This window comes from Rhipicephalus microplus, chromosome 10 (assembly GCF_043290135.1).
Source record: "Rhipicephalus microplus isolate Deutch F79 chromosome 10, USDA_Rmic, whole genome shotgun sequence".
NCBI lineage: Eukaryota > Metazoa > Arthropoda > Arachnida > Ixodida > Ixodidae > Rhipicephalus > Rhipicephalus microplus.
In genome coordinates this window covers 99,091,638-99,103,736 of record NC_134709.1, presented here as the reverse complement: position 1 = coordinate 99,103,736, position 12,099 = coordinate 99,091,638, and the positions used below count along the sequence as shown (strand labels likewise).

Below are 12,099 nucleotides of genomic sequence, written 5' to 3'. Positions count from 1 at the left end.
CCCCGAAAAAATAACCCCACGTATACATGCGCTCTCTGTGCCATGTAAGGATTGTAAGCTGAGTGTACAGAAGAATGAAATTAAATCAGGAGAATAGGGCAATAAAGTACGGAGGAGGAGGTGAAGAACGTCAAGGCGCGGACGTAGTACTTAGGATTTTATCATATATTGAAAACTTATTAATAGTTGCGTTCCTTGCGTTTGGCTTGGGGGTAAAAAAGAGAAGCCGTCAGAAGATGTGAACCTCAAAGAAGGACAAGCTCTTATCCATCGGTCAGGCATTTCAGTAGTGACCACAGCATCATTACACGCGCAGGCATATTGCAATGCATTACGTGTTTTGGCAAAAAAGAGTGGGGCCCCTGTTTCCCAATGAAAATCTAGACGGCTGGAGAATACGAAGCTATTTGTATAAGGCAGCTAGCAGAAAGAAGAGGTCAAGTGCAGGTCTGCGACGAGTAGGGCGATTGTGCCTGCATGCTACTATAAACGCCCCAATGCTACGTGATGTTCATATCTTTGAAAAAAAGAATATGACCTCAGGACCAACGTCAGGTAATGAATAATCAGATGGTGTTTCTATATTTACGTGGAAATAAAATGAAACATTGCCCGTGCGCACGTAATTTCAGGCCATGGTAAATATTTCCCGGATGTAGAAACTTGTGAGAGCACCGCTCAGTGGCGTATTTTTCTCATGGACTAAAAGGCCAAAAACCAATCGAAACCAATACACAAGAGTTTGCAACAACTTATGCATTGAACTGGAATAGTAATACTGAAGCAAGAGAAATCACCCACTTCTCAAAATTACCGTAACTACACAACACGTGGTGCTGAGCTAAGCCCGTTTTCCTGCAACGTTCGTGGTTTCTCAGGTGCTTTAAGCATGCTTCACAGCAAAACAGGCACGGCGCGCTCCCGCGCTCTCAATCGAAACGAAGCCCCGCCTCCACGCTCTAGTGCGCCTGCGCCGGTAAGCTTCGATGCGCGGCCGCATCGCTAGCGCTGGCGCCCCGCGGAGCGAAGCCACGCGGCGCAGTGTTCTTACTAAGAGTGGACGACCCTGTACATACTCTTATGCAGCAACCGCTTCAGTGGACCACGGAATTGTGTACAGGTAAGGCAAGCACAAAATCAGCTGACCGTGAAAACTATCACTATTTTCGTCGATTCATTGGCAGGCGCACTTCGCATGCTGAAGGGTGTGAAAAAAAAAAGGTATAAAAGTCGATATCGTAGGACCTTCTAAAAAAGGCCGTAGTTGGCCGCAAAAAGGTGCAGCGCGTGCGTTTTGATGACGTACCGCGGAAACGCTCCGTGCGATGGCTGCAAGTGTTTTCCTCGTGCGCCGATCGCGATGCAACACGGTGCCGCTGCACCCGATAGTTGTTTTAGGTGAGAAAGATGCGATGCAGGTAAAAATTCCCCACTGCAAGACTCCACAAAATCACTCGCCGATGTGATGTGTGTAGAGTGGCACTGAGCAAACTACGGATTGTAGACCCGTTATCTCTACGGAAAACAAAATCGACGGAATCTTGCAGCGGGCGATTCCATTCCGCGGGGTGGACGCGGCGGCTGGACACGGCTAATTGGTCGGCCACCCCCGTCGTCGGGAGGCGCTGGTGAGCTCGTCCAAACAACGAGGAATCCTGGGATATCGTCTGGCTGCGGCGAGTCTGCTGAGTGCCCAAGCGAATCTCGGAAGAGCCAAAAAGTTTTGCGTAGTCCGGTCGAAGCCGCTGGACGATAATGTAATGATCGTTTCCGATTTCCAGCGCGAATTCGACGAGCATGGAAGGAGACGTGAATGGTAGGTGTCTCCAGACAGGGCAAAAAGCGGAGAAAAACTTCGCGAGGGAGCTCTTCTTTCGAGATACGGGCACTTTCCATCGGGGTGCCTGCCCGGGCGACTGCGGTTTAGCGCCTTCGAGAGTGTCTGACGATGCCGACATCACGCTTCCGCAGTCCCTGATTGCTGTCAGAGTGTTGTGTGTAGCCGCGGACAGCCGGAAGGTCTGCAACTTTTGTCACGATGACCCCGATTTTTTCCCCGTTTCGCAGGCACCACCAAGACTCTCGTGTTCAGGAGCGAGTGCTTTGCTCCCACGACGGTGAGTTCCCGAAAATTTTCTCCTTTTTTCGACTACCCAGTGGTCGGTCACGGGTCTCAACGCTATCGTGACGTTCTTGACGACGCCATGTATAATCGGGCGGACCGTGATCGTGCACTCGGAGCGCTCACCGTTTGCTGTTGCGCAGGCCGACGGCGAGCCCCCACGAAAACGCCAGCGGACTTCCGAAGACTTCATTTCCTTCTGCAAGTTCATCCTCGAGTACGAGAACTACGAGAGCATCAAGCAGGAGGAAGAACTGCAAGAGAAGGATGCGGCCAGCCCTTCGGACTGCTCGGCCGACAGCGTCGACAGCGTCAAGCAAGAAGACAGCGAGCTTCAAGGTAAGGTTTGGAGGGGGTGCGTCCCTCGCTTGTTCGGTCTCGATCGAATGGCGTCGCTAAGAACGCGAGCCTTACATCCGAGGAGGCACGCACATAGAGAACCCTAGACCTCACAAGATTCCGTCGACCGTCCTCAGGTTTCAATGGCGGCACAACACGACTTTCGTGGCTTGGGCGCGGTATCTGCGCCGCACTTTTCGATTCGTGGCCTCTGCGGCACTTTTGCAGCACTTAAGGACTGCTCAAGCGCGCTAGTGTGGACTTCGGGTTTAGGGCACTGGGCGGCTGTGGTCCACGCAATCGGCGCTGAGAAAAGACGCATACGCTTTCATGCCTTGTACGCGCTGAGAGCGCGAAAATGTGAGCTTAATTGAACCTGAGAAATCGTCTTGCGCGAGAGGCCAGTGCCTACTTGTCCACCGATTCGCATTGTGCGGCTGAAAGACCACGAAACTCCTGCACTGCAGCGGTCGACAAGCGTAGGGCGCCGCTAACGCGTCACATTCGAGTGCGCTGCACGGTATTGCGAGCAGTGCTTTCCATCATTCGTGCACACAGTCTTGTCACGAATCGAACTCATCGCGTTGCGTTCGTTTCGTGCTTGCGCCGATTGCTGGGTTGTGCGGTCAACCACAGCTAGATCTGTGCAGGCCACGTTAGTCTGAAATTCCCAGTTCGCGCTACCCGGGCGACGAAAAGGTGTTAGTGCCGCCCGAAACGCTTTCGAGCATGAAAAGAGGTCTTGAATTCGACTAGCAGAAAGCTTGACGCCGACGCCTGCACCGCAGTCAATTCCGAAAGAGTCGTGCGAGGTGGGAGATGCATGCCTGCCGTCAACGTTTAGCGACCCGTAGGTGTAGGATGAGCGGGTGACAGATACTCGAACCCTGCTACCTTTAGCCAACGTGCGTGCATCGAAGCCTGTCGTTGCGTGTGGTGAACCTGCCATTTCTAAAAGCTGCTTTTGTCAGGTGGTCTGTGCGTGTACAACATTTCTTGCTGCACAAAGTAGGCACAAAGTAAGCATGCTATGTGGATTGAGTCACATTCCTTGCTGTAACACTGTTCACACTTCAAACTTAGTGCAGTCATCCTCTGGCTCGCTTTGGATTGCATGCTACATTGCTTATGTGGCCACACAAACAGTGAGTGGTTACTGCCAAGCAGTCGGTCGTCACTGGCACCTTTTTGCATCGCAATGGTGAACATGTGCAATAGATACCCCCCCACTCCCTGTTCTGATTGAGAAAAGCTTGGAATGCGTAGTCACTGCTCTGTGCCAGTTACGTTCCACGTCTTTGCACATAGTGCTCGAGAAAGCATGTTGGCCATCTTTTGTTATGTTTCTATGATGACTTTGGACGCTGTTGCTAGAGCAGTTACCTGTCCTGTGTTGCTGCTCAAGTGATACAACAGTTGCATTGTGGCTAATAAATAGGCTTCTTAACTCGGACCGCACGCACACAGAATGCCAACTGCAGTTAGAGAATGCTACCGGAACCTTGCAAGCAATCAAGACATTGCTTGCTTTTAGTTAAGCACTGTCGTAGCACCTGTTACCCTTTTTGCATGCTGCCGGGCTTTTTTTTTTTTTTTCAAGCATTTATTTTGCACTTATCATTCCCATGATTAATTGCTTTATAGCAGGCTGAAATTTTCACCCGGCAGCATGCAAAAAAGGGAACAGGTACTTAGACTGTGCCAAACTAAAAGCAAGCAATGTCTTTGTTGCTTGCAAGCTTCCTGCCGATTATTTGTGCAGAAAATGGTGCATTGTCGAGTTGCTGCGTGATAGGAGACGCAATTGTATTCCAGTAATGTTCGGCTACAGATATGCTACGCATTCAACTTTTCATTTATGCCAGGCAAAACCTGCATGTGCAAGGTATTAAAACAGGCCAGGTTTATCGTGCTCATTCTTTTGCATCTTTGGCAAGTGCGAGAGATCACGCTTTGACGCTTCGGCACAGTGTGTTCATGCAATGTTGTTACAGTACTTCACCTGCTATGTTGCTGTTGGGCTTGCTGCACAATTAGCGCAATACATGTCTTAGCAGCACTAGCTAATTACTACATTTCGTTCTAGACATGCTGAATAATGCCTGAATCAACTTTACACATAGAAACTGTCATTTTGGCACAGCAATGACAGATTTATTGTGTGCATTACGCTATCGGTGCATCTCTACTCCCAGGGCGAATGAAAAACCTGTGCCTGTGGTATTCGAAGCTAATCCTGTTATTGGGCGTTGCTTTCCTTACGTCTAGCTGTGTTTTCTTGAACTACACAGTTGGCTAAAATAGACATTGTATTTTCGGAATGTTGAGCATAGAAGCATATAAAGATGGTGACACACATACAAGCAAGTAGTGTATGTGTATGTCCCTTGTCCTAGTTTTTGTAAGTCTTCTGCACTGAACACTTGGAATATATTCAACCAACAAGACCCAGAAGGTGCCCTTGTTAACGACATTATATGCTTAGGGATTTTTCTAGGCAAGAAATGCCTAGAATGTGTGCTTAAAAAGTACCGCTGGCCTGTCCGTGTTGTCACAAATGCACAGCACCGTACAGTAGCCACAATTATAGCAATATAATTGGATGCTTAGGTTATGTTCTACCCTGCTCCAATTTGTTATCATTCATATCAGAGAACAAGGCTTTCATTGCTACTTGTGAAACTTCTGAATGTGCCATTTTTGAACTAACGTCGCAGTGCGGCACTCCCATTTTACATAACGTAAGTTATGAACCTGTGCGGTTTCCAGAAGTGCTTTCTTTCATTGTAAGCAATGTGCAGTTTCCACTAATCACTTCTAGTGCTAAGGTGTTCTTTCAATGCCCCTTTTCCATTTATTTCGTTGGGAAAGCACTTGTAATGGAAGAAGTGGTTGCACTTTTAACTAAATGCAGCGCTGGTCATCAAGGTATTTAGCACATATTGAGACCATTTTCTGTGTATAAAGCATTCTCATAGCTTGCTCTACTAGATCATTTGCTGATGAAAGTTTTTCAGCTTTTTTTTTTTTTTTCATGCTAAAAACAAACTAATCCTGAACAGGCTCTTCATTCTGTTGATCCTTGTGTGTTATCTATGAAATAACTCAGCCTAATAACCATTGTTACTGTTTGCCTTAGCTGTGCAATTTCTGTCTTCTGCATGATTCTTACGTTCATGTATTCAGCACTGGCATAAGCTAAGGAATTGGTAAAGGTGCTATAATTTTTTATCTTTAGACACAACTTAGCAAAATGTTAAGGTGGCTGTTGCATAAACTTTAGCATATAGGCAAGCAGGATGCAGACTCTCTCACTGCAAGTTTTATGTGGGGCATATTATTGGGCAAGATTTGAAAGGGGAAAATGCAGTGAGCGGAAGGTGTGAATGCAATTTTCAGCAGCCGTGGCCAAACAATATGCATTTTGTGTGCCTGTTTGTTTCGCAAACAGACGGTCGCGAAAGAGTGACTGGCGAGGCTGTGCTCCGACTCGTGACAGAGTTCCACTCGTGGATCTGCGATAGTCGACCAAACTGTTGTTGCTGGCCAAATCCAAAAGGAAGAGAACCACTGCGTGCTAAATTGCTGCAGAAATTGCATTTGTTTTCTGCTTATTGAGTCACTGTGGTGATTTCAGCGTTACTCTGCGCCAGTCAAATGACAGCGTACTCCGCATCTGTGTAAGCGCAGCCTCCTGCAGAAAGCGCAGCACTGCAGTTCCAATGCCTCTGCAAAGTCCATAAATACCAGACGGGCTCGGCCCGTGCACACGGCCGGCAGGAGGGTCGTGACGGGCCTCAATAATTGCGACCCGACCCCCAGGCCCGGCAAACGGATCGAAAAAAACAGGCTGTATGGTGAGTCGATCCAATGCAGCGAGTCAAAACTTGCAATACCCTTGCCAGATCCACCAGTGGAATGTTATGAAGTCCTTTTCGGTCGGGAGCAGACACCTGTCTGCCGGTTCACATGAGTGCTCACCCTGGCTCCAACCCCCGTTTTCAGTTGGCAAACCCTTGGGCTGCCCTGCTGTGCTGCCCGAACGTGCCACTGTGCAGCCAACAATGAGCCACGTGCTTTTAATGCAGCCCGATGCCTTGCGTGAGTCTGAGCGCCTTGATCTCCTTGTCACTGCAGCACGCTTTTGTACGACGGTGCAATGTCTGAAGAAAGTGTTGCAGCATGTGCACAATGAGCCGCAGTCCCCCGATGAGGATAGACATCTCCATGTTATAGCTGTTTTAGAGCAGTTATGCATAAGCTGTAGCTTTAATTAAACAATCATTGTAAATAGAGTAACAACTTCCAACGGTTAGCATAGACTTGCAAGTCCTTACATCATCTATTCAAAAACATCATCTACCTTGCAATAAGGGGGACATGGTCTTCAGACAAAAGTATTGTTTGCCAAATGTCATCTTGAGAATCTGCATCTACTTATTCACCTTATCCTCTAAGTTTCCTCTGTAAGCAGTAATATCAGCGTAGGGACATGTGTGCTTTGTAGTAAGAAATGATGACCCAAACATAAATGTGCTTCTGCTGTTTTGAGTCATGTCCTTCCTGCTATTGATGCATACGTCAGTTGGTCTATTTTGGCAAGGCAGTGATTTGTTCATTGTGATAAGAACAGAAAGATTTTTTTCTTCAAAGTATAATGAAATAATTCACCCTCAAAAAAGTAACTGCAGAAATGTGACAAGAACTTGCGTAATTGTCTAAACATTTTATTGAATTTAGTTTGCAGGCATGTAAGGAAGGCTTAAAGCCCACGTCACTACGTCTAGCTTTGCATTTAGCTTTGTAGCTTCATGCTCTCTCGTGTCTTGTCTATAAGTAGGCTTGAAAGAAAGACTGATTTTCTTTTATTCTTCCAGAGCCTTCCATGCTTTGGAAACCTTTTTGTAATCCTTGCAGAAAGCTTGGGTCCGTTAATGGTATGCACGTGTTTAGCCCGCTCATGATGTGTTGAAGTGTTGTAAGCTTGTACGGAAGCAAAAAAGAAAAATTAGATGTCCCTTTTGGCACCATGGTAGTAACCTAACCAGTCGCACGGTGCCTGGAGGCAGTGTAGCAATAGCCGGCCATGTAGCCGTTGTCGAGGCTTCACATCGAAGCTCACACTCATGCACTTCAGTGCACTGTATTCATATTTGATTCCATATACGCTCAAACCTCTATATTGACGCAAGGTAGGCTGGCAACTATAGTAGCCAGCCTCTGAGGAAGACAACGAAGTAGCTCTGTGTGCGCGTGCTCTGGTGCTCGCGTTTCTGACCCTTGGGTTACGAAAGTAAACGACCTATTTTGTACCTGCATACCTGTGTCTTTGTGACAATATAACGAACTTGGATGTGACAAATTATTGGTTATAAATGAAGTAAGCGATGAAAAGCTTCGTCGCAGACACAGTTCCAAGCATGTATATTTATAACGAATTTTCAGTGTAACGAAGTATTTTCGTGGCAGTTGAGACTTTGTCATAATGAGGTTTGAGTGTATATGATTCCATAGCCGGCCACAAATGGATAAACTGCTGTCGCGGCATGCCTCTTTTCCCCTCCTGGATATCACCACTGGTTATCTGCAAACGTTGCTGTCAGACCCGTGACCACTTTCTAACGCAAACAGATCTGAGCTCTCCCTGCATGCAACATGCAGAAACTAATGGTGCCCCTTTCTTTAGTCTCAACTTACTCACATTTCATACATGACCCCCCCCCCCCCCCCCCCCTGCATGAATGTGTTTGCAATAACTTGTATTTGTCTGTTTGCGGATGAGTCGTGCACATAAGTAATGCATTGGCTTTGCGGAAGAAGCTGCATTACGGAGTCAAAAATCATTAAGGAGCTACTTTGTTCTCATAAATTTCGTACTGACAAACTCAAGCAGTTCACTGAACCGCTTTTTAATTGTTCTCTGGGAAGCCGCACATCGATTATTTTTAAGTTGTCCCACCGAGCATGCTCTGCGGAAGTTTCCAGAGATTCTTTACTGAAGCTGCAATGTTGTATGTATTACTTGCATGTCGCTCTCCTGTTATGGTTTGGTGCCCTTTTCTGGTTCATTTGGCAGCTGCTTTTACAGCAGGTATGGCGACAGTATTTTCGTTTTTGCTCCCTGGCTCCGGCAAAGTGACTGCCGGGCAAGTTGCCGTTGCCAAGACTTCCACATTGAAGCTGACACTAATACACCTGGTCGTAAGGAGTCGATATGTCAAGATTTATGAGAGTTAGGTAAAAAAGTAGATAAGGTAGTGAAGTACAAATATGCTATAGTACACATAGTGTAGATCAGCTAGAGATAAATAGAAAATGGAATTTTTTTAGATATATGGTAAATAAAACCTTGTTAATATGAAAATTGAGTAATTTGGACAGGTTGTCAGGTCCAGGACAGCATATGCATTATTTAGTAGAATCAAACTCGATTCGTTCTTATTTGGCCATAACCTGGCTAATGTAATGATCCTCAAAGCACGCCCAGTGCGAAATACCACTAACGTGCGACACAAAGGAGCGAAAACTGTGTTCACAGGCAGCCACAATGGCCATGGACTTTTCTAAAGACATGGTTGCCACCCACAGTTGCATTGTTGTTATGTAGTAAGGCATGGGTTCAGAGCTCGTTTTGGTTTAAGATGCGGGGATGTTGGGCTGCGGTCACATTGTGAAGTAGCGGATGATGACAATTGAGGGCTTACAGCACTCTATGCTGAATAAGCACTGCATTTACGTATTGCTCAAAAAATTAGCTTCTTGATTTAATCAACATTTTTAAGTTGTCTTGATACTTTTGGTAATTTTGTTAAATGGGACAATTTTTATGGTCACGTGAAATCTGACTCTACTAGCTTTTAGTGGACTAAATGTGGGCAATATGCATGATAACATGCAATAATTAGGCACTCTTGAAATGTCTGAAGACATCATCCGAGGAGGTACTGCTTTTGCAGTGACGCCAATTGGCTGAATAAGGAGCAAAGCAGGCATGAGTGCTGAGGAATGCAATGACGTGGTACGAATGCATGAGGCAGCTAACATTTTTGTTTTCGCATCAGCTTGATTTTTAGCACGCTGTCAGCGTAGACTGCCTCGTCTCGAGGTGCCTGCACTCTCGGTTTAAAAGTGCAGCTCTGAATTTGGCGACCATGGCAACGCATGAATTGTATTTTTTGTGTTGCTTTGCCGCAGGTGGGGGCTCTCTGTCCGAGGTACAAACACTGGCGGACGAAGACTCCGGCCTGATCACTTGCTTCTGCCTGAAGCCATTTGCCGGGCGGCCCATGATTGAGTGCTCCGAGTGCCTCACGTGGATCCACCTGTCGTGCGCCAAGATTCGGCGCAACAACATTCCTGATGAGTTCACCTGCCAGCGTTGTCGCGAGGCCAAGCACACAACGAGGCGCTCGCAGCGGATACGCGCCGGTGGCACGACGCCGCCTCAGCGGCGGAGGCCCTCGACGTGACAGTGTTGATGACGAGGACGAACGTGTGTGCGCGTGACGGTGCGGACCTAGGGGTCGTGCCGCGACAGCACTCTAGTCTTCTGCTCGGGCCCTCGTGGTGGCCGCTGTACAGACTTGCGGTGTGCCTCGAGGGCACGTTCCTTGCCTCCCCTCACGGGGGCAGGCCTCTCTGTGTGGGGGAGGAAGGGTCGACCCAGTGTGTATGGTTGAGATAAAATGAGCTTGGCTGTTTGGCATTTATCGCACTCTACTCTCCTAAACAGGTTGGGGCTACCACCTGCTGCTGTGTTCATTCTGCCTCTCGTTTACTTCCTGCTTCTACCAAGAATGTGCCGATAGTAAGGAAGACGTTGACAAGATAGTTGGGCTTTTGCTTTGTCGCATATTTTTTTCACAATGTGAGAGATGTCAGATTAGGGCTAATAGCTTCACTTTCATTTACACTGTCTCCGGTGTGCGCGATATTGGCTCAGCTTCAGCTGACAGATATTATATGCTTAGGGTCCTTGTGGCCAGATTTGTGATTGGTATGCAGGGGCTGTTATACCTATGTGTCCCTCTCTCATGTCGTTCTGTCGGTATTGTACAGACTATTTTAGCTGGACATAGCTTATCATCTCCCCTACATCACGGTACACTCGAAGCACGGCTTCATGTGACTGCATTATTTGCATGGGCAACACATTGCTGCCTGAACAGCATAGTCACCGTTACTTCAAGTTCTCTCTCCCATGGTCCTCCATGCACTTGCACCACTCTGCAGCCGTCTGCTTTTCATCTTGACGGCCACACTTTCATTGGCACTGTGCGTTTAAAGATTTGCGAACACTGTAGAGACAACCCACCTAGCACTCCGCTGCTAGCTGGTTGTACACCGGGGAACTTGGCACTGCTTCGTAGTAACCGAGCGCATGCAAGGAATTGTGCATTTTTTCACCTCTTGCAAATTTCCACACTTCCACGCTGCGGTTTGTCTCTTCTTTTATGTCCGAGTAGTCGTGTGCTGTGCTCACTCTACAAAGCCCCATAATACCAACCCGAGATAATGGATTTGAATCGGGTTCACAGAACTTGCAGATTTTACTACAAAAGTCATCAGAGAGAACACTACCAGTTCCAATGGAAACAACCAGCAGTGCACAGTATATCCTTCTACTGTTTATGCAGCACTCTCTCTTATCACTTTATCTCAACTCCTTGCTCAAAATTTTAAAGCCATTTGAGCTTTTTTAACACGGAACGTAGTGAGACTATGCACATACATGTGCAGCCCCAGTGTGTTGAATTTGCATAGCGTTTTGAAAATATAAATTGGCAAATTCCAATTTGTTTGAGGCATGAAAAAAAACTGGTAAATTCATGCAATGCTGATGCTTGCTGTATGTTCTGAATTCAATAGTTTGGTTGAGATTGTTGAATGTACATAGGAGAGATAGGGCTGCAAAGCTTTGCAATGGAACCTGTGAAACTGAAATTCAGAAGGAAGTCCATTGCAGCACGAAATAAAACACTAATAGCATAGTACTAGGCACTACACTTTATTTTTGTGCTGTAATGGCTCATTAAGTATTAACGAAATACCCCAGTTGCAGGTTATCTAATGAGATGCCATCCAGTTAAGAAAGTGACATTTTGACTTTTGGAGCAGGTTCTGTGGCTGGAAAAGTAGTGCTTTGAAGAAGCCTTGATTGTTTTTGGAGCAGGAAAAATTTTAGCCTGCAGCAGCTATAGGTGTTTTCAGAGCAGATAACAAAACATTCCAAATGACTCCTGGAGCTTAATGCATCATTTAAGGCTCTTATATATATTCTCTTATTAGACATATTTCACAAACAATAATCACTGATTTGCTAGAATCGTAAGGCATATGGATGATCTTGGAACACCTAGTAAGTGTTACCATATTTTGAATAAGTAGCCACATTAAAATTTTCAGAAATCAAATGAGCTAAGCAAATTAACACTTACAATGCTTATTCTTGTGACATAAACGAGGTCAAAGCTAATGAAAATGCTAAATATAATCAGTCACACATCAATAAAGTTGTCACAGCAGAGGCTTGTACGAATAAGAAGTTAGCCCACATTTCGCCAAAGCTTTATGATTATAAAGTAAAAATATACATAGGATATATGTAAAAAATGCGTGTATGTGTAGCATTGTCAATT

At 46.3% G+C, this 12,099-nt stretch overlaps 1 protein-coding gene across 1 annotated transcript; it reads left to right on the top strand.

Annotated features, from left to right (window-relative positions):
* Positions 1 to 1,306: 1,306 nt before the first annotated feature.
* LOC119181431 (uncharacterized) lies at positions 1,307 to 10,166 on the top strand. Its single transcript, XM_037432676.2, has 5 exons — positions 1,307 to 1,398; positions 2,068 to 2,117; positions 2,266 to 2,461; positions 6,467 to 6,562; positions 9,656 to 10,166. The coding sequence occupies exons 1-5, from the start codon at positions 1,326 to 1,328 to the stop codon at positions 9,928 to 9,930; spliced, it is 690 nt and encodes a 229-aa protein (XP_037288573.2). The 5' UTR covers positions 1,307 to 1,325; the 3' UTR covers positions 9,931 to 10,166.
* The last annotated feature ends 1,933 nt before the right edge of the window (positions 10,167 to 12,099 follow it).

What these genes read in the sequence shown, in the direction of transcription:
- LOC119181431 (XM_037432676.2), top strand. Translation starts at nt 1,326, where the DNA reads ATGGCTGCAAGTGTTTTCCTCGTGCGCCGATCGCGATGCAACACGGTG. An exon ending in GCACCCGATAGTTGTTTTAG is followed by an intron (nt 1,399 to 2,067) that starts GTGAGAAAGATG and finishes CCCGTTTCGCAG; the next exon opens with GCACCACCAAGACTCTCGTG. An exon ending in AATGCAGCCCGATGCCTTGC is followed by an intron (nt 6,563 to 9,655) that starts GTGAGTCTGAGC and finishes GCTTTGCCGCAG; the next exon opens with GTGGGGGCTCTCTGTCCGAG.